Source organism: Thamnophis sirtalis, unplaced genomic scaffold, assembly GCF_051295495.1.
Source record: "Thamnophis sirtalis isolate CommonGarterSnake01/CBP01778 unplaced genomic scaffold, rThaSir2_p1.2 scaffold_7, whole genome shotgun sequence".
NCBI classification, from domain to species: Eukaryota; Metazoa; Chordata; class Lepidosauria; order Squamata; family Natricidae; genus Thamnophis; species Thamnophis sirtalis.
Genome location: NW_028261387.1, coordinates 48,622,899 through 48,645,904, shown reverse-complemented (window position 1 = coordinate 48,645,904; position 23,006 = coordinate 48,622,899). Strand labels below are relative to the sequence as shown.

Here is a 23,006-nt window from a genome sequence, read left to right as displayed (position 1 = left end):
CCTACCTACTGAGCCGAGGTGGCGCAGTGGTTAAATGCAGCACTGCAGGCTACTTCAGCTGACTGCAGTTCTGCAGTTCAGCTGTTCAAATCTCACCGGCTCAGGGTTGACTCAGCCTTCCATCCTTCCGAGGTGGGTAAAATGAGGACCCGGATTGTTGTTGGGGGCGATATGCTGACTCTGTAAACCGCTTAGAGAGGGCTGAAAGCCCTATTAGCAGTATATAAGTCTAACTGCTATTGCTATTGCTAAATCATCTCAGGAGAAAGTATTTTTAACTTCCCACTTTTGGGGAAGCCAAAGGAGCCAAGGTCAAGTCTTAGCTGCCTTTTAGCAGCAGCAGCAGCTCTCTGGAATGACCTTCTGTTAGAGCGCAGTCTGATCTGTTCATGACACATTCAAGGAAGATGCTGAAGACCAAGCTGTTCTGAAAAGCATTCTAGTACAGACTCAGTCATCTTTACATTTCTTACTGACTGACTGGACAGGAGTAGTAGTTGTTTGTTTTAAACATTTGTTTAAAATGTTTATTTTAACTTTTAAAATATAACTTTAATTCTGCCTATATTGTGTAAAACTATCAGGAATTCTTATATTAAAGGTAAATGTAAAGGTTCCCCTTGCACATATATGCTAATTGTTTCCAACTCCAGGGGGTGGAGATAATAATAAGTTATCTCCATTTCAAAGCCAAAGAGCCAGCGCTGTCCAAAGTCTCCGTGGTCATGTGGTCGGCATGACCAAACGCCGAAGGCGCATGGAACGTTGATATCTTCCCACCAAAGATGGTTCCTATTTTTCTACTTGCATTTTTACATGCCTTTGAACTGCTAGGTTGGCAGAAGCTGCGACAAGTAATGGGAGCTCACTCCTTTATGTGACAATAGGGATTCGAACCACCAAACTGTCAACAAGCTCAGTGCTTTAGTCACTGAGTCATCACGCCCCTTTTCTTAGTATAGTGAGACATAAATGCAATCAATAATATCACATGAAAGAGAGAGGGAGAGAGAGAATAAGTGTATCTTAAAACCTGCAAATATTAAAGGTATTTACTTGGATAGGTTCAGGAGCCAAACTTTTCCTCTGCTGAGCTGATTTCTCCATGGCTTCGCTCAAGGATTCTGCATACTTCATCATTGCCTTCAGCTGGGAGTCAGTTAGCACCCACAACAAGTCATCAAGAAGGAACATGAGCTTAGATGCCAGCACATTGCAATCCTTTGTCTGGCTCATAAAGAGAAAAAGATCAGCACACTGTCTGAAAAGATTTTTATTTATTCCTAAGAATAAGCAGCTTCATTGGTAGCAGCTTTTCATTATTTTTCCCATAAATTAGCAAATGGGCTAATTCCTAGATAATCTCTGAACACAATAAAAGATATCACTTTTATCTGAAAAAGAAAGGAGCAATCAATATTTCACAGTACTTTAAATGAAATGCATTGTATGATTTTTCAACATGTATTTATATAATTAACTGGCTTCCTTAATAATGTGAGTTAAGAATACAAATTTTTTTAAAAGATGCATGGTTTAAACTGCTGTTCAAAAAAAGTCTGGGAAATACAAGAAAAATTGATCACAGTGGCTGTAAATATGAACTGAGCTCAGGTAAGAAGTTACACTTCATAATACTTGGAAGACTACCACTATATCCTGAGCATTTAATGGAGACATTCCTCTCAACCGTTTAACAACTTTTAAAAACCTATTAAAACCTACCATGTTTCCCCGAAAATAAGACAGAATCTTATTTTCTTTTGACCCCCGAAATAAACACTTGCCTTATTTTCGGGGAGGTCTTATTATTTTTGAGGTGCAGGAGGCAGCGAGCATGGTCATCTCATGGCTGCTGCTGTGTTGCAATATTTTCAGGAAGAGCTTATTTTCAGGGAAGGACTTATTTTAACGCATGCGCTCAAAAGCCCAATTGGGATTATTATCTGGGGAGGTCTTATTTTCAGGGAAACAGGGTAGTTTGTCAAGTTTCTGTTCAGACCCTTTTTTAAACAACATATAGTTATTCACTTGACTGGTTACTTAGTGACAGTTCAAAGTTATGACAGACCCTGAAAATTACAATCCAGGTTATAAGTTTCAATGTCTGCCCTCTTCTTGCAGTCACATGACCATAATTTTGGTGCTCAACAACCAGCCTGCATTTAAAGCTGTTTGCACTGCACAGTGATCACGTGACCATGATTTTCAACTTTTTGCCTAAAACTGGTATTTACTTTTGATCCCCAGCAAAAAAAAATGTCCATAGTGAATAATGGTTTCACTTAATGCAGCATTCACTTTATGACCATCATGTGCCTAATGACCACCAAAAAAGTCATAAAATTGGCCACAATCACATGATCCCCTGTTTAATGATCATTATAACTTATGACCATAATTGCGGGCTGAATTATGGTTCTATATCAAAAACTACCTGTGTAACATATATAAAATCTATTTCTTTTAACTAAAAATCAAGGATTTGAAATTCTTCATTAATAAAAAGATTCTAACTTGTTCAATTGGGAGCGCCACATTTTTCAGCTGGAATATATAATTCAAATGTGTATGTTTTTTTTTAATCCATTGGTTTTTCTGTTTTCCAAATTCCAGAGCAGTTGGGGGAAGATATATTCCACTGTTTTATTTCATTATGGGTGAGCTGGGAATTCTTAATGTTTATATCATTAATATATCTAATTATATTAATAATTCTACCCAATAATACTTTTCAGCAAAATATATACCCACCTTTCTCTTAAGTGATATTTGGATTTTGCCCTGGTTGGTAATAAGTCTTAGAGGGGTAGTGAGGGGATCTTGTTCTCCATTTTCTGTAGCATCAGCTTCTATTCGAAGAGTCTGCCAGGTGAGTTCTTTAAATGTTAATACCTTCCAAAGGGAAGCAAGGGGTACAAAATTTAAAAAAAAATTCCTAAAGTTGTCTAAAGTACTTTAAATGATAGGTTAGGAAACAGGCAATTTAAGAAAGAACAAAAAATTACAAACAACTTAGTTTATTTTGAAATGGTTGAAAATCAAAAAGGCGTGCAGAGCAACAAAAAAGGTAACCAAATGTTAAAATCTTTGCAAGTCTACAGAAAGCATTCCAAATATGAGGACACCTATTTTATGGGCCTACCTCTCCCTTATGTGAATCAGTGATTCGGGTAAAGCGAAGATCACTTTGCTGCCAGGTGGGGTTAACACTATATCCTTGAAGCTGCCATAATTCAAACGATGCATGGAAGGCCTTGGAGTGTATCTTGATGGTAATTGAATTGACAATAATGTACATACCTTCCACAACCTTCTCTGCAAATCCATATTCACTGTAGAGGAGGAAATACATTTTTAATTGAGTATAATGCTTTAGCTCATCTTAAACATTAAAGCATGCAACTCGGAAATGTGTTAGGCTTATGCAAAGCTATGTTATTTCTAGGTCAGGGCAGGTAGCTAGATTGTTTTCTTTCAATTTTATTATTTACAATTTTTTAAAAAAATCATTAAAATATCTTCTTTGCTGTAATTAATGCTTCAAGCAAACACAAAGCACATTATATATTGCATGGCTTTTGTTAAATATTAGTCCTAAAATGACAATGTGCTATAGTCCCAGCTTTGGTACAGTTGTGACATGTCTCATGTATGTAAATTTTATTCTTCTTTTCAAAAAGAAAATTGCAGAGCCATAAAATAGATGCTTTCTTTTACATTGTTCTTTCTTCTTCAGCAGCTCAAAAAACAAAACAAAACAAAAGCCAACAAGATTTTTTTTTTACTGCCCAACCAACATCTGGGAAAATTAACTGTAATCTGGGTTCCATCCATATAATAGATGCTGCTCTTAGTTGTACTTTATTAGGAAAATATGAGAGTAGCTACAAGCGGAAGATATCAAGAAAAAAAACTTGAAGGGGGAATCTGCTTGATACTTATAGGCTTCAAATTAACATGCATAACAAGGAAGGCAATTGAAGTCCATCTTATTTTAAGTGTGAATTGTGTTTAAAAAAGATGAGCCTTTGACTGCCTACACTGTTAAAAACCCGCATCAGACACCACTGCATCACAGTACCATTTGAACTAGAAAAGCAAAGATTGCACCAAAAAGCACACTAAGAAAAAATTAGAAGGAGAATTTACCTCTGTCCTGAAGCAACAGCAATGGGAGACTGTCCATTGGGTGGCCTGGGCTCTTCACATGTTCGCATCTCCACTTCAACTTTATCCAAATACTGTGAAACAACAAAGAGAAGTAGAAAGTACATGGAAGGAACTAGGAGAAAACAAGGTGAAATTTAAAAATACAAGAGCGTTAAACAATAAGAATTCTTTCCTAATCTAGTTACTGGGTTACACTTCATACTAATAGTGATGAACGTTGTTTTTCTTAGCCAAGCCTATAAATAGAGTAAATATTTTGGGATTAGCTACTGACTAGACTGTGGTTTAGCTTGGCATGATGTGTGAACAGAACTAATTGTAAGCTCCTGGTCCATTTCTGGTTTGCTTTTCTGCCTTAATGTAGCCTCAAATGAATCCACAAAGGTGCAAAGGACAGTTGTAAAGAAAACCATAGAACAAACCAATTGGAAATTTGTCAAAATAATTAAGTTCACTTGTGTGCATAACCTTTAGCCGTTCAACAAACCAGTTTGCCAACCCTAACCCAGAATGTGATTTATATTTTTGACTGATTTTGATGTGCAAAACTATCAATTTATAATTTGTTAGCAGTAAACAATGTTTACCCGGCTTAGCAGGGGTAAAAGTAATATAGTGTACAGTAAAATCTCGCCTTTTTGTCACTAGTTTCAAGCTATTTGCGATTGTTTTATATGCTGAAGTTTTCAACATGCTATTTCTATTTAGAAATGCACATACTATCCCCCACACTAATAAACATCACTACTGTTACTATCCAAAAAATCTAGCAAAAATTAAAAGCCAACTAAGTTTCACATCCCCAAAAATCATCCACCACTAAAGCAATGATGAAGACTGTCATATGGGACCTGAAAAAAGAAGGGCCTTTATATTAGGTCATTAATAACATAAAAATAGCTTTGCTGAATCAGGCCAAAGCCCATCTTAGTTCAGCATTTTGTTTCTCATAGCAGCCAAACTGGTTCATCTGGCTTGCTCACAATCAGGAGACTAAGACATATGTCTTTTCCCACTGTTCCCTTGCAACCTGTATTTGGAGACATACTGTCTCCAATATGAATAGCTCTCATTAGACTTCTTCTCTATTAATTTATCTTATCTTCTTTTGAAGTCATCTAATTTAGCAATCATTACCATCTCGGTGGTAAGGAATTGCAGATTAATTATGAAGATATATAAAGAACTTTGTTCTAAATCTGAACATTTTAATTAACCCAAACAATGCCATTGGCCTAATTTTCTTTCAAATGTTTTTCCAATTCATTCCCACAATAAACGTATAGTGAGTCTACTTGTATGTATGTATGTATGTATGTATGTATGTATGTATGTATGTATGTATGTATGTATTTTGTGTCACAACCCCTGGTATGCCCAAATATGGGAGGAAGCATACTGCTTCCTTTCTCTCTCTATCGGCTCATCACAAGAGACCATCCAGACAGAAAACCATTATTTTTACTGTTGCCTTTTTATTACATTTGTGTTGCATTTGTGCTGATAAATAAATAAAGGGAGACTAGTATAGATCTATTTCAAGCTATTTAGCTCTCATCAGCTAGCTATACCCTTACTGGGATTTGAACCTGTGCTGTATTACATATTAGGCAGTTGTGTTAGCCACTAAGCTAAATAGTTTGAAATAGATCTATACTAGTCTCCCTTTATTTATTTATCAGCATAAATGCAACACACACACACACACACACACACACACACAAACACACAAATATCAGATGTAGCTTAGGACAGCAGAATACATGGTTTCCACCCAAAACTGGATTCTTATGATTGCAAAAAGGGCTTACAAAAACAACCATGCTGAAAACCTAAGAGAAAGATCAATGTATTTTACAACTAGCTTAATTACGTCCAACATTTATATGTTCATCACAGAAATTACACAGAATTATCCTTACAATATAATGGATCTATACGAAGACCAATGACAGTATTATCTATACTTATTTTTAGGTTTAAAAATAAATGCTTTTTAAATACACAAACTAGATTACAAATTGTTACTAACAGATAAACAGGAGATAAACAAGGCCATTACCAGACAGATTGGGTGAGTCTTCAGCTTAGTCCACTGAATCTGAAACAACATAACTAATGTTAAATAAATAGGAAATGCTGCAAGAATTAATTAGGTTTAGGGTGATACTAACAAGATCAGTTCTAGCAAATATTTGCTCTGAAAAATGCCATGACAAAATTTTCTGCATGGAAATACACAGCCATTAAATACAAAACCATTCCTTATTAAATGCTCTTCATACAAATACAGGTCAGCTGAAGGAAATAAAGCAATATTTTGTGCTGTGAACTTTTATGCTTACTAGTACTTTGTCAAACATACATTTAAGACAAAAATAGCATTATTTATAGATTATGTTAATTAAAACATTTCTGACATATCAGCAATGTCAGCCCCTTCTATCAGGGGAAATGATGCAGCCACTTCAGACAATAGATGGAGTTAGGTGAATTTGATGGCTATGCCTCAAGGCGCTACCCTACAAATTCACAATCTAGAACACCTAATTAGTTATGTCCAAATCATAAGGATTTTGGAGTGCACTGCTCTAAGGAGATATTCAAAGCAATATATTATATAAAACATCTGTGGCCCCATCAACACAACCATACACATACAGGTAGTTTTATTATGGTTGCTCAATCAGCAAATTGCTTACGGGATACTATTCCCACCAGAGAAAAGTAAGCAGGTGTGAAAAATCTTTCTCCTTCCTCAAGCAATCTTTCTTCCTAGCTTGCCTCTAAAGATCACAAATAATCCTATCCGAATTCTCCTACGTGTGAATTATTACAAATTTCACATAGCATTGGACATGTAATGAAGTTCACAAAACATTATCCTTTACAACAGGAATCTGCAACCCCCGGGCCATGGACCAGTACCAGTCCATGGTCTGTTACAGAGGTGCGTTGCTAATTTTTTAACTACTGGTTTGGGTGTGCTCCCACACGCACTCGTGCATGAGGTCTGGGAGTGTGGGTGGAGCCTCTCACTGCTGCTACCGGTTCACCTGATCCAGGCTGAACCAGCAACAGCCCACCTCTGGTCTATTAGGAGGTGAGCAGGTCACAGTACACAAGTAAGCAACCCACCCTCCAAGGAAGATCTGTGGAAAAATTGTCTTCCACAAAACTGGTCCGTGGTGCCCAAAAGATTAGGGACCACTGCTTTAAAAGTTTGCTAAGCACTAAAACTCCAATTAGAGAATAACATTTTAAAACCAGCGAAAGCTCATTTTTATCCTGTTCTTCCCTTTCTTTTCCAGTACATATGGTATATTTATAGTATATTTACTAGTTACTAATCTTCTTCCAAACAAAGGAAAAGATAATTTTGGCAGAAAACATTAGTAAATAAATGCAATTAATTTCCAGGTAAATAAGATATGGTCATATAAGCCAAACTGATAACTTATTGCAATATTATTTTTATTGTTTGCCACTGGTTTATGTAACAGCAGTGAAAATGAAGATAGCAGAGAATCTAAAATATATTCTGTTGCAATCATAATTTTGTTTTGTCATGTACGTCTTCCCTACATTTACTAAAAGTTGGGTCCTGAGCCCATTGCATAAGAAATTCGTATGTGCCCTTAAATATGGAGCAATCATTTATTACTGTAACTTGTTTGAACATAGCTCTGTGAACAAATAAACTATATTAATTTATCAGCAAGTGTATTGACCTTGTGTCAGGAAAGAGTGCATATGAGAAACATACAGTTACAGAAGATAAACAAACAAAAATATACACACAAAAACAGTTTTCTTCATTACCCAAATAGTTTATCTGTACATGTAACTGAACTGAGTAGATAATTCTGAAGTTACAAATTAATTTTTTCCCCTAAAATGTTTCAATTATTAATCCTCATCTGAAGAAAACACAGCAGGTAGACTTGATTTTGCTACTCCAGCAGAAAAAGATCAGAGCTATTCTTTTTTTTAAATTAATAAATCTTTCAATTCATTTTTCATGAAGCTTCTAGCCCTAACACCAATCCTAATGGTGCTTAAATGATTACTTGCTCACATCAAGTGAAAAATTAATTTTATTCCAGAGGAAGCTTACAGTATTTTTTCAAGAAGAGAACACAGTGTTCTTTATATCAATGCACAAGTATGACCACAAAATATAATCTCTCTAATTATGCATGAAACTAAGTGTCAGATATGAAGAACGATTGCAGGATTTGTGTTTGGCTAGTCTAGAGAAAAGAAGGACTAGGGAGAACATGATACTAGTATTTGAGAGGCTGCCACAAAGATGATAGGGTCAAATTATTTTCCAAACACCAGAGGGCAGGACAAGAAACAATGAATGGAAACTGATCAAGGAGAGAAACAACCTGGAATGAAGGAGAAACTTCCTAACAGTGAAGACAATTAACCAATGGAACAGCTTGTCTTCAGACCTTGTGGATGCTTCATCACTGGGGTTTTTTAAGAAGAGCCTGGATAATCACTTGTCTGAAATGGTAAAGGATCTCCTGCTTGAGCAGGGGGATGGACTAGAAAACCTCCAAGGTCCCTTCCAGCTCTTTTCTGATTGATACTAAGATGTGGAGCCTAACAGGAAACTGGCAATCAATTTAAAACTGAATGTAATCAGAGCGCTTATGCTATTATTTCTGAAGCATCTGGGATTCAAAACTTGATTCTGTTTTGGCCAATTATTATTATATTAGTAGAAAAAGTCAGAGGAACTTTTACATCCAAATAAAAAAAAAATCCGAAAAATGATTAAGATAGGAAAATACTAAATATATTAATAGTTATGGAAATTTTGGCTTACCCTGATGGAGGCCTTGTTGCAAAAAACTCGAGTGATGGCTAGCCAGGTGGGCAGATCCAGCAAATTCTGCAGAACTTCTTCATCCAGTTCTAGGTTCGTCAACTGCCCCTGCCCTTTGAGGGTGCTCAAGTTGATTTTATCAGGGGAGAGATTCTTTGTAAACCTGTAGTTGATAAAATTGGAGATAAAATTGAAAACTTCCATTGATCAGCGCACTGAATAAAAATGTACATGATATAGCTTTAAATTGTATCCAAGAAACTGGTGGGAAGCCATTATCTTAGTTGCAGCCACAGTTTCATCTCATGAATATTTGTAGCAGCAAAATAATAAGAATGAAAATCTATCATTGTTTTAATATACAAACAATCTGATTGCTTAAGTTTACTCTACCAAGAGAATTAAAATATGACATTTCTCTCAATGCTAAAAAAATATTTTTGTTTTTTTACAAGTATAACTATATTGGAGTTCAATGTTTGGTAGCTAGTTCTTAAAATTAGGGACCGTGATTCATAGTTTTAATTTGGGGAAAAATATTGTACAGAGATTTGGAAGATAAATTACTGTGTACTACCGTGAAATGGAATGAGAAATGATATCAAATAGCTAGCAATAATAATTAAAATATTCAGGGTAACTCGGGACTTGGGTTTCTTGACTCTCCTCTTTAACATCTACAAGAAATCACTGGACAAGGTCATTTGACAGCATGGGATGGGGTACAGTGCAATACAATACAATACAATACAATAGTAGAGTTGGAAGGGACCTTGGAGGTCTTCTAGTCCAACCCACTGCCTAAGCAAGAAACCCTATACTGTTTCAGATAGATGGCTATCCAACATCTTCTTAAAGACTTGCAGCGTTGGGGCATTCACAACTTCTGGAGGCAAACTTTCCACTGATTAATTGTTCTAACTGTCAGGAAATTTCTCCTCAGTTCTAAGTTGCTTCTCTCCTTGATTAGTTTCCACCCATTGCTTCTCAGGTACCTTGGAGAATAGTTTGACTCCCTCTTCTTTGTGGCAACCCCTGAGATATTGGAACACTGCTCCCATGTCTCCCCTAGTCCTTCTTTCTCTTAAACTAGACATACCCAGTTCCTGCAACCGTTCTTCATATGTTATCAGTATCAGAGGACTAACAGATTAACCGAGTTGGAAGGAACTTTGTAGGTCTTCTAGTCCAACCCCACCCCCAAGCAGGAAACCCTACACCATTTCTGACAAATGGCAGTCCAGTCTCTTCTTGAAAGCTTCCAGTGATGAAGCTCCCACAACTTCTGAAGGAAAGCTGTTCCATTGGTTCACATCATCAGTACACTGATTATATGCATTTATAGTTTCAGATAGACAGCTTTTCCTATATGTACAACAAACCTGGTATATTTTGCTCTACCCCTGAGGCACATATAGACAGAAATTCTTGTATGCATGGAAGATGAAATTACCGCTTTTAATGTATTGCATCTACCATCTACCATTTTCTTCTAAAATTGGAAATTCATGGAAAGAGATAAGAGATAAACATGCCACTCATCTCAAAAAGTGACTCTGGGTGGTGAACAACTTTAAACTAAAAGGCAAAATGATTAAAATTCCAAATGCAAAAAATTAAAGTACACAGCAACTGAATAAATATCAAAATCAATAGCCACTAATACAGCTGGAAAATAGGCCCCTTCACCAGTCAGGGTGCCAGGCCTTTAGTGCCTTCCCAAAGATTAGCAGGGTCAAGCCCATCCTAATCTCTGAAAGGAGAATGTTCCACAGGGCAGGTGCCTACACAGAAAAGGTGCACCTCCTAGACACCACCAACCCACATTCTTTAGTCAATGGGACCTGAAGCATACCCATCCTATTGGATCAGACAGAAAAAACTGGAGAGAGTCCCTCAGGTAACCCAGTGTCAAGCCACGAAGGCTTTAAAAGTGCAACCACTACCTGGCAACCAATGCAACTCATAAAATACTGTTTTACATGCACCAAATAACTGGCACCACTAACTTCCATTGGCTCATTGACGCCATGCTGCAACTCCCTGCACCAGCTGAAGCTTCTGAAAGCCCTTCAAGGGCAATCCCATGTACAAAGCATTTATTAATCCAGATGTGAGATCACAAGGGCATGAGTGACAGCGAGGAAGGCCTCCAGGTCCAGAAAGGGAAAAACTGGTGTGCAACCCCAAAGTGTGCAAAGGGCCTCTTAGCAATGGTTGTCCTTTGCTTTATCGACAGGAGCAATGGATTTAGGAAGAACCCCAGATTGCATATTAGTTCTGCCTGAGGCAGTGCCACCCCATCTAAAGCCAAAGGCACTGGGATAGGACATCTACAGCATAATTCAGGTGGCCTGGAGGCTGGCGCAGAGAAGTAAATTTGGGTATCATCAGCATCAGAGGTGATATTCAGCAGGTTCTCTCTGGTTTGGGCGAACTGGTAGTGGCAGCTGCGGGAGGCTCTGCCTACCCACCCCAACATACTGCGCAAGTACTGCGCATGTGCAGAAGGTGGTACACATATACAGATGAGGGCTCACATTTGCGAACTGATAAGGAAGGTAAGTGAATCCTTAGATCTGGCCTGCGAGGCCACCCTGGCAGAGCACTCAGGCTACCACAGGTGCCCCGAAACAAGTGAGCAACCCCCGACACTCTGGTCATACACCCCTCCCCCAAGTTCAAACACAACCCTGATGCGTCCCTCAATGAAATCAAGTTTGACACTCCTGTTATAAGTAATGCAAGTCATACATAATATTCCTTCCTTCTTCTATTTCCTTCATAACAACAACCTGTGAGGTGGGTTGGACTAAGAGACAGTGACTGGCCCAAAGTCACTTGCTAGTTTTCATGCCTAACACAAGAATAGAACTCACAATCTCCTGGTATCTAGACCAGCAGCTGAACCACTGCACCAAATTGGATGTTAAGAAACAACATCAAAGTAAATTAATACTTATTGTTTTAGTCTAATTTTATTTATGTATTACATTCCTAATTATAGGACAGGAGGGCCTGGAGTAATGTTGTCCATGGGGTCATGATGGGCCGGACATGACTTTGCAACTAACAACAACAACAAAATTCCTGATTACATTCCTGCATTTATTATGAACTTTCATGCATACAACCAAATCATCCCTCACGTAACCACAAGCTTTCCTTAATCATATATGTACAAACCAGAGCTAGGTTCCTACCGATTCGGACCAGTTTAGCCTGCCATGCCTCTGAAACATTTCTCTCAGTGGCGCATGCACAGAAGCACTTTTTTAGTACTTCGCATCAAGCACCCGTGCGTGTCCCTGAGCGAACCGACAGTAGCAGTAGCCGGAACCCACCTCTGGTACAAACATATTAAACAACCTAGGGGAACATACAGAATTTTATTTCATTGCTCAAATATTAATTATTCCTTACACATGCTTTATTTTCATTGTATTATCACATTCAGCAGCCAACCTTAAATTCCATATTCATGCAAAACACTGTATAATTCAAGTCTATTTGCCTTATCATATGCCTTCTTTAAATATGCAATAATTTTCACATTCATACATCCCAGCAATTTGCCATGCATACTTAACAAATTATCTCATGTCACCAGGGTAATAGAATAGAAAAAATTGACATACTTCTTCTAGATCTGCCACTGCTTTTTGCAGACATTCATGACAAAATGGCAGTTGGTCTTACCTGAACTGCTATTTTTGGGGCTGGAACAGGAGGCTCCAGTGGATGGTATTGACATGCCCATTTGGCCACGAGACAGGGATGAAGCTGAAGACGTGCCTCTGTGCTTCACCCTTCCTTCTCCACGTCATCGAAGTGAGCTCCCCTCAGACCTGAAAACAAGGCACAAAGGAGAACTCCTACCACCCCAGCTATCATACTACCTAGGGCGGGAACTGGAGCCTCCTGTCCCAGCCCCGAAAATAGCAGTTCAGGTAAGACCAACTGCCATTTTCCGGAGCGAGGGACAGGAGGCTCCAGTGGATGGGACCTACCAAAGCTAAGTCCCGTGGGCAGGGAACTCATGCTCTGCAATAACCTGCTGTAGCACTCTGCGCCCAAACGCTGCATCAACCGATGTGAATGCATCCAACCTGTAATTCCGGATAAACAGCGATGGGGATGCCCATGTAGCCGCTCTACAAATGTCCTCTATGGGGGCCTGGGAGGCCCAAGCCACCGAGGTGGCAGCACTCCTCATCGAGCGTGCTGTGATGCCAGCCGGCATCGGCAACCTCTGGGATTCATATGCTAGGGATATGGCTAAGCGGATCCACCGGCTAATGGTGGAAGGTGTTACCTTCCTACCCTGAGACGACGGTTGGAAAGATAGGAAGAGTGCCTCTGACCTCCAGAAGGAAACCGTCCGCTTCAGGTAAATACGCAGGGCCCGTCTGATGTCCAACTGGTGCCACTGCTGTTCCCGTTCCTAGCCGGATTAGGGCAGAAATCGGGGAGAACAAGCTTCTGGGAATGGTGGAATATGGAATCCACCTTAGGAAGGAAGGCTGGGTCCAACCTCAACACGACCCTGTTGTTGTGGAACATGCACAAGTCCTCCCTAGAGGAGAGTGCTCCTAGCTCTGACACTCTTCTAGCCGACGTGATGGTGACTAGGAATACCACCTTTAGGTATTTCAGGCTAACCATTCCCAATGGCTCAAAGGGCTTCTCCATGAGAGCCCATAGCATGGTGGGAAGATTCCACGTGGGGAATCTATGCACCACTGGGGGGGGGTGCAGGTTGGAGACCCCCCCGAAGGAACCTCTTCAGAAAGTTGGGTGAGAGGAACCGGGCCCTCGCACGGGAGGATCATGGCAAGGGCGGCTAGTTGCCTGCGCACAGTCACCTAGGCGAGACCCTTGTCTAGGCCGTCCTGGATGAATTTCAGGATCTGCGTTACCAAGGCGCTGGTGGGCTCAATCCGTTTTGCCTGGCACCAGGAAACGAAAGCCACTCATGTAGAGTCATAGATCCTCAAGGTTGAATTTCTGCGAGAGGCCTCTATGGTTCTAATCACCTGCAGAGAAAATTGAGCTCCCCTTAGGTGCTCCCGCTCAATCTCCATATGGCTAGTTGCAGCCAGTATGGTTCTGGGTACATCAGCCTCCCTTGGTGCAGCTCTATTTCCCCCTCCAGTATCTGCCATGGAGGCTGGACTGACAGGATCTTGAGGTCCGTGAACCAGGGTCTCCTCAGCCAGTGAGGAGCCACCAGGATCACCTCTGCCTGCTCCCTGACTAGTTTCTGAACTACTCCGGGAAGGAGAGGGAGGGGAGGAAAAGCATACAGAAGTCCCCTTGGCCATCTTACACGAAGGGCGTCGACTCCTTCCGTTCCCCGAGCTGGGAACCAAGAGAAGAACTGCGGAAGCTGGATGTTGGCCAGAGTGGCGAGGAGTTTCACTACTGGCTGTCTGAACCTCTGGCAGATGCTCTGGAACAGCTCCTGAGACAGGCTCCACTCTCCGTTGTCCACCGTCTCTCGACTGAGCCAGTCGGCCTGATGGTTGTCGATCCCCATGATGTGCTCTGCCCGGATCAACAACAGATGTCTTTGAGCCCAGCTGCCCAGCGACATCGCTTCGGTGTGCAGTGCCCTAGGATGCGTGCTGCCCTGCCGATTGATGTGGGCCTTAGCTGCCAAGTTGTCGGTGAGTACCAGGATGTGATGACCCTCGACAGTGATCTGGAAATATCGAAACACCAGATGGATCGCCCAGAGCTCCAGCCAGTTGATATTGTGTCAGAGCTCCTGCCAGGACCACCGCCCCTGTGCCAACTGGGACCCCAGGGTCACCCCCCCAGCTGAACAGGCTGGCATCCATGGTGAGAACCAGGCGCTCCTGGTCCCTGAACTCGCACCCCTTGAGCAAGACAGCCACCACTTGAGGGAAATCTGTACCTGAGCGGGGGCCTCAACCTTGGTCAGTGAGCTGCTGGTGTTGGCTCTCTGGAATGGTAGGAGTCGCCACTGCAGAATCCTGGCGTGCAACCGTGCCCATGGTACTACCTCGATGCAGGATATGAGTTTCCCCAACAAGCTGGATAGAAAGGCTATGGGAACATAATGCTCCCTATGGTTAATCATCTTAACCAAGCTGGCCCTGCGGTCCGGGGAGAGAAAAACCTTTCCTGCATGGGAGTCTATGACCGCCCCTAAATGGAGAATTCTAGTTGATGGGGTGAGGGAACTCTTTTCGAAGTTGACAGAGAACCCCAGCCCACGACCTGCCAAAGGTCCACCCTCGTCTGACCCGGGGATGCCCCCTGGATGAGGATGTCATCCAGGTAGCAATGTAGCCTAATGGGAAAGCCCCTTAGGTAGGCTGCCACCACCGCCAGTATCTTGGTGAATGACCTAGGTTCAGAGGATAACCCAAAGGGAAGGGCCCAGTATTGGAAGTGGTGGCCCAGGTAGGAGAACCTCAGGTGGCGTGGGAGGATGGGAATATGTAGATAAACCCCCATGAGGTTTATAGAAGCCATGTAATCCCCCTCCCGTATGACTGCTAGAATGGATTTAAGCGAGGCCATCTTGAACCTGCGGTACACAAGATGTTGGTTCAAGAGCTTCAAGTCAAGAATATCTCTCTAACCCCCCCCCCCCCCCCGAAGCTTTCGGCACGAGGAACAGATTTGAGTAGAACCCCCGGCCCACCTGGTCCAAGGGGAACGGTTCTATCGTGGCAATGTCAAGCAGATGCTTAATGGCCTGATGCATCCGCCTGCGTTTATCTAGATTTTGCGCTGGGGGAAATGTGCGGAAGTGGTTGCGGGGGGGATGGAGAGGAACTCTAGCCGAAGCCCGTGTGAGACAGTGCTGATTATCCAGGTGTCAGAGGAAATTCTCGCCCAGGCCTCGGAGAAGAGAGCAAGGCAACAGCCAATGGGTGGGGTCGGGTTCGACCTATTTGCCCCAGCGGTAGGTGCACCCATTTTCCCCTTGAAAGGGCTGCTTACTCTGAGACTGGAAGCAGGATCTGTCCCTACTGAAGTTGCGGTCAGATGTCCTCTATGACCTCGGAAAAGAGTATCTGTTCTGCTGAGCCTCCTGTTCTGGGGGCCTGTACAAGGGCCTGCAGTAAAACGGGGTTGACCTTTGTTCCGCCTTCTTCGTCGAGATGGGTAAGACTTTTTTCTTGTTTTTGTTCTCCACGAGGAGCGGTTCCAGGGCTGCCTCGAAGAGGGAGCCCTCCATGTAGTCGGCCGATGCCAGCTGCCATTTGGACTTGCTGTCCGCCTGCCACCCCGAGCCAGAGGAGGCGACGGGAGTCACAGATGACGCCATAGCCCTGGAAGCAAACTTCATCACATTTAGTGTGGCATCAGTCGAAAACTGCACCACTGCCACTAACTTGTTCAAATCCTGATGCAGTTACACATCCTCTGGAGGAATGCATTCCTGGATCTTCTCCATCCACAGGATAGCCGTGCGATTGAAGAATGAAGCCAATGCTGCTGCCTTGATGGCCCAGGCCGCTGACTGGAATGTTTTCCTCAGGATCATCGCCACCTTCCTGTCATCTGCCTTAAGGTTATCAGTGACGTCCTTGGCCACCAGGGATGCAAGCGATGCCAGGGCCACCACAGGTGGGTCCACGACTGGTAACTGTAACGCTTGGGAAAAATCTGTTTCAATGTTATAAAAACGTCTGTCATTACTGCCAGAGTTTGGGAAGGTGGTGGGCTTTTTCCATTGCTTCTTGACTACTTCCAGGAAGAGGTGAGGAGCAGGAATCTCCTCCTTCACCACCTTGGGTTCAGAAAAGACTGGGCCCTGGGGCTTTTTTGCTGCAGGCCCATCTGAGGAGCCTTCCTTGGTCCCCTCCCTAGCTCCATCTATCCCCCCTCCTCTTCTACCTGTGCAGTAGCATGCGCTTTGCATAGAAGAGACCGGATTAAATTTGGGGGAATAGTCCAGTAAATGCCGGAGTTTCCGGCTTGTCATCCTCCTCATCCTCAGACAGGTCAGGATCTCTCTGGGGTCTGTCCCCTGTTACTGAACCTTCACTAATGAGGAAGGAGAGGTACAGCAGCTCACGGGATTGGATAGAGGCCGAGCTTGGGATGTGCTGGCCCTAGGATTCCCACCTTGATCTGGTGCTAAGGACTGAGCAGTCTGCTGCTGCAATCCATGAGCAATTCCAGAGGCAATTGCTCTTTCAATGAGATTTTGCAGCCCTCTTGGCAGATCATCTACATCCAGAGAATCCCAGCCGGAATTCTCTGGTTCCTGAGCTACCCCAGCTTAGGGAGCTACACTAGGCAGGGCCTGATCCTCCCTAGGATACATGTGGGCACAGGAATCTTCCAAATCCAATCCTGGTCCTCCAAGGAAAGGGGAGGGGAAGGAGACCTTTCTCCAAAAAATCTCTGTGGGGAATCTGGAGGGAGTCCAGGCTGGAACTCACCCGCCCCCCCAATGGGGATCTGGAATGGGGTGGGGAGAGGCACTAAGCCTACCTTGCAAGGCCCTCAGTTTTTCAGACCTGGAAAAGGTCTTTGAGAGAAACTTGCGCCTCCTCAGTTCGTTCCTCTGGGTGGCACGAGAGGGGCAGGGGTTTGCAGCCTTAAGGGCCCTGGCAGAAGCAGTGGGTCGCTGCCTGGTTGAAGGTCCCTCCCGAGGGGAGCATGGGGGAGGAGACCCCCTGCCTCCTCCGCCATTTTGGCCACGTGGGGGAATAAGGAAAATAAAGAAATAACTACTCACCCTCCTTGCGCATCCTCCTGGCTCTCACTCCCTTCTGCTGCAACAGTTAAGGAGAAAACAAACTGGATGAATGCTGTTTTCTCCCCTTCTGGGCAGCCCCTGCCTCAGCACTGAGAATGGTGTGTTTGGGGGCTGCCGCCGAGGCTTGCCTTGGCCTGGTCGCTTTGCACGCTCTCCTCCGCTCTGCGGCGCGCTCACAGTTCAAACCAAAAACCAAAAAAATTCTTTGTGCTCTTCCCAGCGCTCCGTGCTCTCCGTGGCTCGAATCCAGCTGCCGAAGCCATTCCCAGTAGATTGGTGCGATTGTTGGGGGGGGGGGCTCTGGGCTGGGAATCCCTAGCCTCTAGCCTCCCGATCACATAAAACCCCCGAGAGATCGGCACCACTGCTTGGCAAAGCCGGAAATGGCTGCCGCGACCTCAGTGTTCTCTCCGATCCCAAGGATACAAAGCAACACTCCCTGGTGGTTAGAAAGGAAAACCATGTAGAGCTACTTACAGGCTAGAGCACAGAGCTAGCTACGGTGGCTGCAGAGGCAAGGAAGTTCCAGTAGAGATGGAAATCGCAGGAGAAGTTAAAAATATGTCTCGTCTTTTAGCCGGACTGAGATGAAGTGGAGAAGAAAGGGTGGAGCACAGAGGCGTGTCTTCAGCTTCATCCCAGTCTCATGGCCAAATGGGCATGTCAATACTATCCACTGGAGCCTCCTGTCCCTCGCTCTGGAAAATAAATGTGATTATGATGACAAAGCTTTTATTAATGACACGACAACTCAGATTTATAGCTTAACTGGAAAGGAACAAATTAACATCTGCTGCATTTTTCACACTAACACTATGTTGTCCCTCATTCTATAAATCTTTGAAAGCAATTTATATACAGTAGCTGCCCCCTTCTTAGTAATAACTCTAGTTGGCAAATAGGATTAAAACTAAGGACAATACAATTGGCAAAAATAATACCACCTCATACATATGACATATTTTCTGAATCAAGCCATTTTTAATCAATAAATCAAGTGTTAACATATAAACAGGTTTCCTTAATAGGCCTCCTGGAAATAATCTGGCATTGTCCACATAGAGCTTCATACCCAATAAGCAACATCTTGAATAAAACTTGAAACTGTTCTGGAAACCATTAGAGCTTACAAAACAGAAGTGTTACATGGAAGAATATGGAAGAATATCCAAAAGTGCCTTGACCCTGAATTCTGGACCAGTTACAGTTTCTAAACACTCTTCACAGGCAGTCCCATGTAAAGCACATTACAATAATCCAAACAGGGATAAACATGGCATGAGCTACTCCGAATATGACCTCGCAATCCACAAATAGATGCAACTGGCATACAAACTAAACCTGTGCAAAGGCTCTTTTAAGCATGGCTGCCACCTGCTCATTCAGCAAGTGACATGATTCGATAAATATTCCCAAACTGCACACCGTCTCTGCCTGAAGGAAGGCAATCCTAGTCAAAACATAACCATGCGCTTCTAGATTGGGCTCAGGGGCCATCTAGTCTTAACAGTCTGTTCTCAGAGTGGCCAATTAACTGCAAAAATTTCCCTAATTTTCCAGGACACTAGAGCGTGTTGTGTTTTACTGCAGCTTAGAACTTTCAGTTGTTGAAATTCCAGTTTCAGCAAAATGAAGTGTCAGACCTGGAAGCCATCTTTTACATTTGGGCCTTCAGGCCTGCCACATTTTCTACTGTGGGAAAGTGGGAGGGGGGATTGTATGGAGTATGGGTGAGATATAGTCAAAATAACATTCTTTTTTAGAGAGTCAAGGCCACCTTACCCCACAGCTGTGTTGAGGTGAATGGGAGGCACCTCCATTTTTGGATGGTGCTGATTGGATCATGTGATGGACATATACTGGGCAGGGACTTGGACTTTCTTTTGGGTAGGACATCTCTAATAAAATGGAACTTTGAAGAAACTCAAGCCTCGGAGTCTTCTTTCATTGGGAGTATTACTTGGAACCCTGACATGAACCCAACATCCAGTCTCTAACCCTCCATAATGTTGTGTAAACTCCCAAAGTCCTGCACAGCAGATCCTGGTGACATTTGGTTTTTAAGCAGTATGCTGGTTCAGCAAGAACTAACAACATAACAAACAACAATCTTTTAAACAGTCTATCTTTTCTTTCTCTCTTATTGAGAGAAAAATGTTATGTTTAGCTCTCAAGCCCTTTGGGTAGTCCAGAGTTTTCAAAATTAATTGAACAAGATTATATAATAATCAAAACCACACAGAATTTGTGTGTTCAGTTTCAGTAATTGCAGTGATGACAGAAATTTAGTTCCAGCATCTGAAAGCTAACATTCAAGACACAATATACGGTGCATTTATAGCTACCTTGAGGATCACAGTCTGACTCACAGGTCTGCGTCTAAAAAGCTGTTTGATTATTTTCATCTCATTTCCATGTATTTTGGTGTGCTGAAAACAAATAAAATATTGAAAAAACTCCTAGATGTCATGATTTGCCACAACATGCAAAATTGTCTTCAAATTTATCATTTTTTAAAAAAATTTGGTACTTTTTTATATTACGGGTTTTTAACCAAATTTAAAGTAGAAATTACTATTAATTAATTTACATTATTTAAGATATAAAATGCCCAAAAAAACTTTAAAGGGTTTGTCTGAGTTATGTAAAAAAAAAAAAGCACTGTATATCTGATGGCCAGCAATATATACATAAGCTAAGCAAGTTTTAAGTCTGTGCTTCTAATGGTAGAAGGGGTTAATCTTTCCTGAAGAATCCAGTGGGAGGCAGACACAGGGCAGATAGCAGCATCTCCGGTCAGTGCAGGGGGCGTGGCCAGCACTGTGACATTTCATGTACAGACACAGAGCTGCTCTCTCCTGCATGCCACACTTGTGCACGAATCATCATCAGGTTCTTGGTTCTAGGCTGTTCACGCTTTTTCATCACAATTCATGTTAGCTCGTCATTCTTCAACTGTTATGTTATGGCTCCGCGAAAGTGTATTAATTCGCCAGACAGTTTCTGTTTCATCTGTGGTGAATATACAGTGTTGAAGCAACAGCAGAATATTACAGACTTTGTGAAAAAAGTATACTTTGCATACTTTGGACTAAAAATTGGAGATCAAGATAAAGTTTGGGCGCCTCATAAAGTGTGCAAACGGTGTGTTGAGGACCTCTGAAACTGGTTCAAGGGTAAGAAAAAATCTTTCTGTTATGGGATTCCTATGGTATGGCAAGAGCAAAAGAACCATAGTGATGACTGTTACTTTTGTTCATGTGATGTGAAAGGGTTTAATTCAAAATGGAAGCATTCCATTTCATACTTCAATCTTCACTCAGCAATTTGTCCCATCCCCCATGGCACAGATATACCAGTACCCAAGCCCCCTGCTACTTTGGAAGAGATACCTAGCTCCGATGAAGGTGAAGTCATACCTGCACCAGATGACGAATCAAGTTCTGACTTTGGAGATGATACAAGACCAAAATTGTTTTCTCAGGAGGAGATGAATGATTTGGTAAGAGACTTGAATCTTCCCAAAGATGCCGCTGAGTTACTCGGATCAAGGCTGAAAAGCAGGAATTTATTGTTGCCAGGAGTGTCATCTTCATGGTTCAGACATTGTGAAAAGGAGTTCATTCCTTACTTCTCTCAGGAAGACAAATTGGTTTATTGCATCGATGTCGAAGGTCTGATGGGTCAATTTAAAATCCAATATGATTCAGAGCAATGGCGTCTTTTGATAGATTCTTCAAAAAGAAGTCTCAAAGCAGTTTTACTCCACAACGTTTTTTACGCTTCTATACCTGTAGGCCATTCTGTACACTTGAAGGAAACCTACGAGAACTTGGAATTGGTTCTTCGTAAACTTAAATATGAAGACCATGGTTGGCAAGTGTGTGGGGACTTGAAGGTCTTGTGCATGCTGCTCGGGCACCAAGATGGGTATACCAAATACCCTTGTTTTCTGTGTCTATGGAACAGTCAAGACCGACAAAATCACTGGACCAAGAAGAGTTGGCAGCCGAGGGTGCTAACAGTCGGTGAAAAAAATGTCTTCCAAGAAACTTTGGTACCTTCCCATAAAGTTCTTCTACCACCTCTCCACATAAAATTGGGATAGATGAAGCAATTCGTAAAATCACTTCCAAGAGATAGAGAATGCTTCAAATACTTGGTCACCAAGTTTCCATGCCTGTTGGAAGCAAAATTGAAGGAAGGTGTCTTCGTCGGACCAGACATTCGAAGGCTTATAGTTGATCAATAGTTTGTCAATACCATGACGGATCCTCAAAAAGAAGGGTGGATTGCATTTAAAGAAGTTGTACAGAAATTTTTAGGCAATAATAAAGATCCTCACTACAAAAAGATCGTCGGAAGAATGCTGAAAGTATTTCAAGCTTTAGGTTGCCTGATGAGTTTGAAAGTGCATTTCCTCCAGTCCCACCTTGATTACTTTCCTGAAAATTTGGGAGCTGTGAGTGAGGAACAAGGTGAACGATTCCACCAAGACATTAAAGAGATGGAAAGGAGATACCAGGGAAAATGGAGCATTACAATGATGGCAAACTACTGTTGGATGCTTCAGAGAGACATTCCAGATGCTAATCATAAGCGTAAATGCACCAAGAGGAGCCATACAAGGAAGAAGAATCGAGTTTAGTGTGTGTAGGTGAGCTCATTTCAGTTCAAAAAAGGATTTTTGTGAAAATATTATAATAAAACTTTTATAAGTCTATTTCCATTTATTTTGAGGAATTGTCTTATTTAACATAGTTACCTAAATTGTCAGGAAACGTGATGTCCTATGACAAAATTGAGGTCATTTTCAGATTCAGTGCACCAAAAAACGTAAAGATTACGTGGAATAACCAAAACAGCTCTCGAAAATTTTTTTTTTTGCAGACCTGTGTTATGAATTAAATAATTTGGTAGTGTAACTGGATTTTGAAATCATGAATCATAAGGCTTGTTAGAAACCTAACTGATCCCATAGAACTGATTTCCCATTTCCTAATTAATGTGAATTATTCCATGCATTTGTAGTACACTGTATGTAGTTTTAGTTACATTGATTTGGCAAATAAACCAATAACAGTTTGAGGTTTTTTAAAAGCAAGAAATAATTTCTCAAATAGCATATATACCTCTCTGTTCACAAACTCCTGAACCATTGGCACTAGGCCATTTCTGCCAATAAATTGAATACATTTAGACTAAAGTTGTTCTTCCAGATTCTCCGCAGCTATTTTTAGTTTG

General features: G+C 41.9%; 1 protein-coding gene across 6 annotated transcripts in view; it reads right to left on the bottom strand.

Annotated features, from left to right (window-relative positions):
- The window catches only part of BLTP3A (bridge-like lipid transfer protein family member 3A), a 69,063-nt gene that overhangs the window by 30,479 nt on the left and 15,578 nt on the right, over positions 1-23,006 (bottom strand). For 5 of the 6 annotated variants that reach the window (XR_015697315.1, XM_014070723.2, XM_014070724.2 and 2 more), the window contains exons 2-7: positions 9,014-9,176; positions 6,236-6,274; positions 4,153-4,244; positions 3,146-3,335; positions 2,755-2,895; positions 1,057-1,227 (exon numbers count right to left, since the gene is read on the bottom strand). Coding sequence is in view for 5 of the 6 variants with exons in the window: in XM_014070723.2 (XP_013926198.2) it covers positions 1,057-1,227; positions 2,755-2,895; positions 3,146-3,335; positions 4,153-4,244; positions 6,236-6,274; positions 9,014-9,176 (796 nt within the window). In the remaining variant the exon portion in view is untranslated. Of the gene's footprint in view, positions 1-1,056; positions 1,228-2,754; positions 2,896-3,145; positions 3,336-4,152; positions 4,245-6,235; positions 6,275-9,013; positions 9,177-23,006 lie in introns of those variants that run through there. The other variant, XM_014070726.2, reaches the window with a different exon arrangement.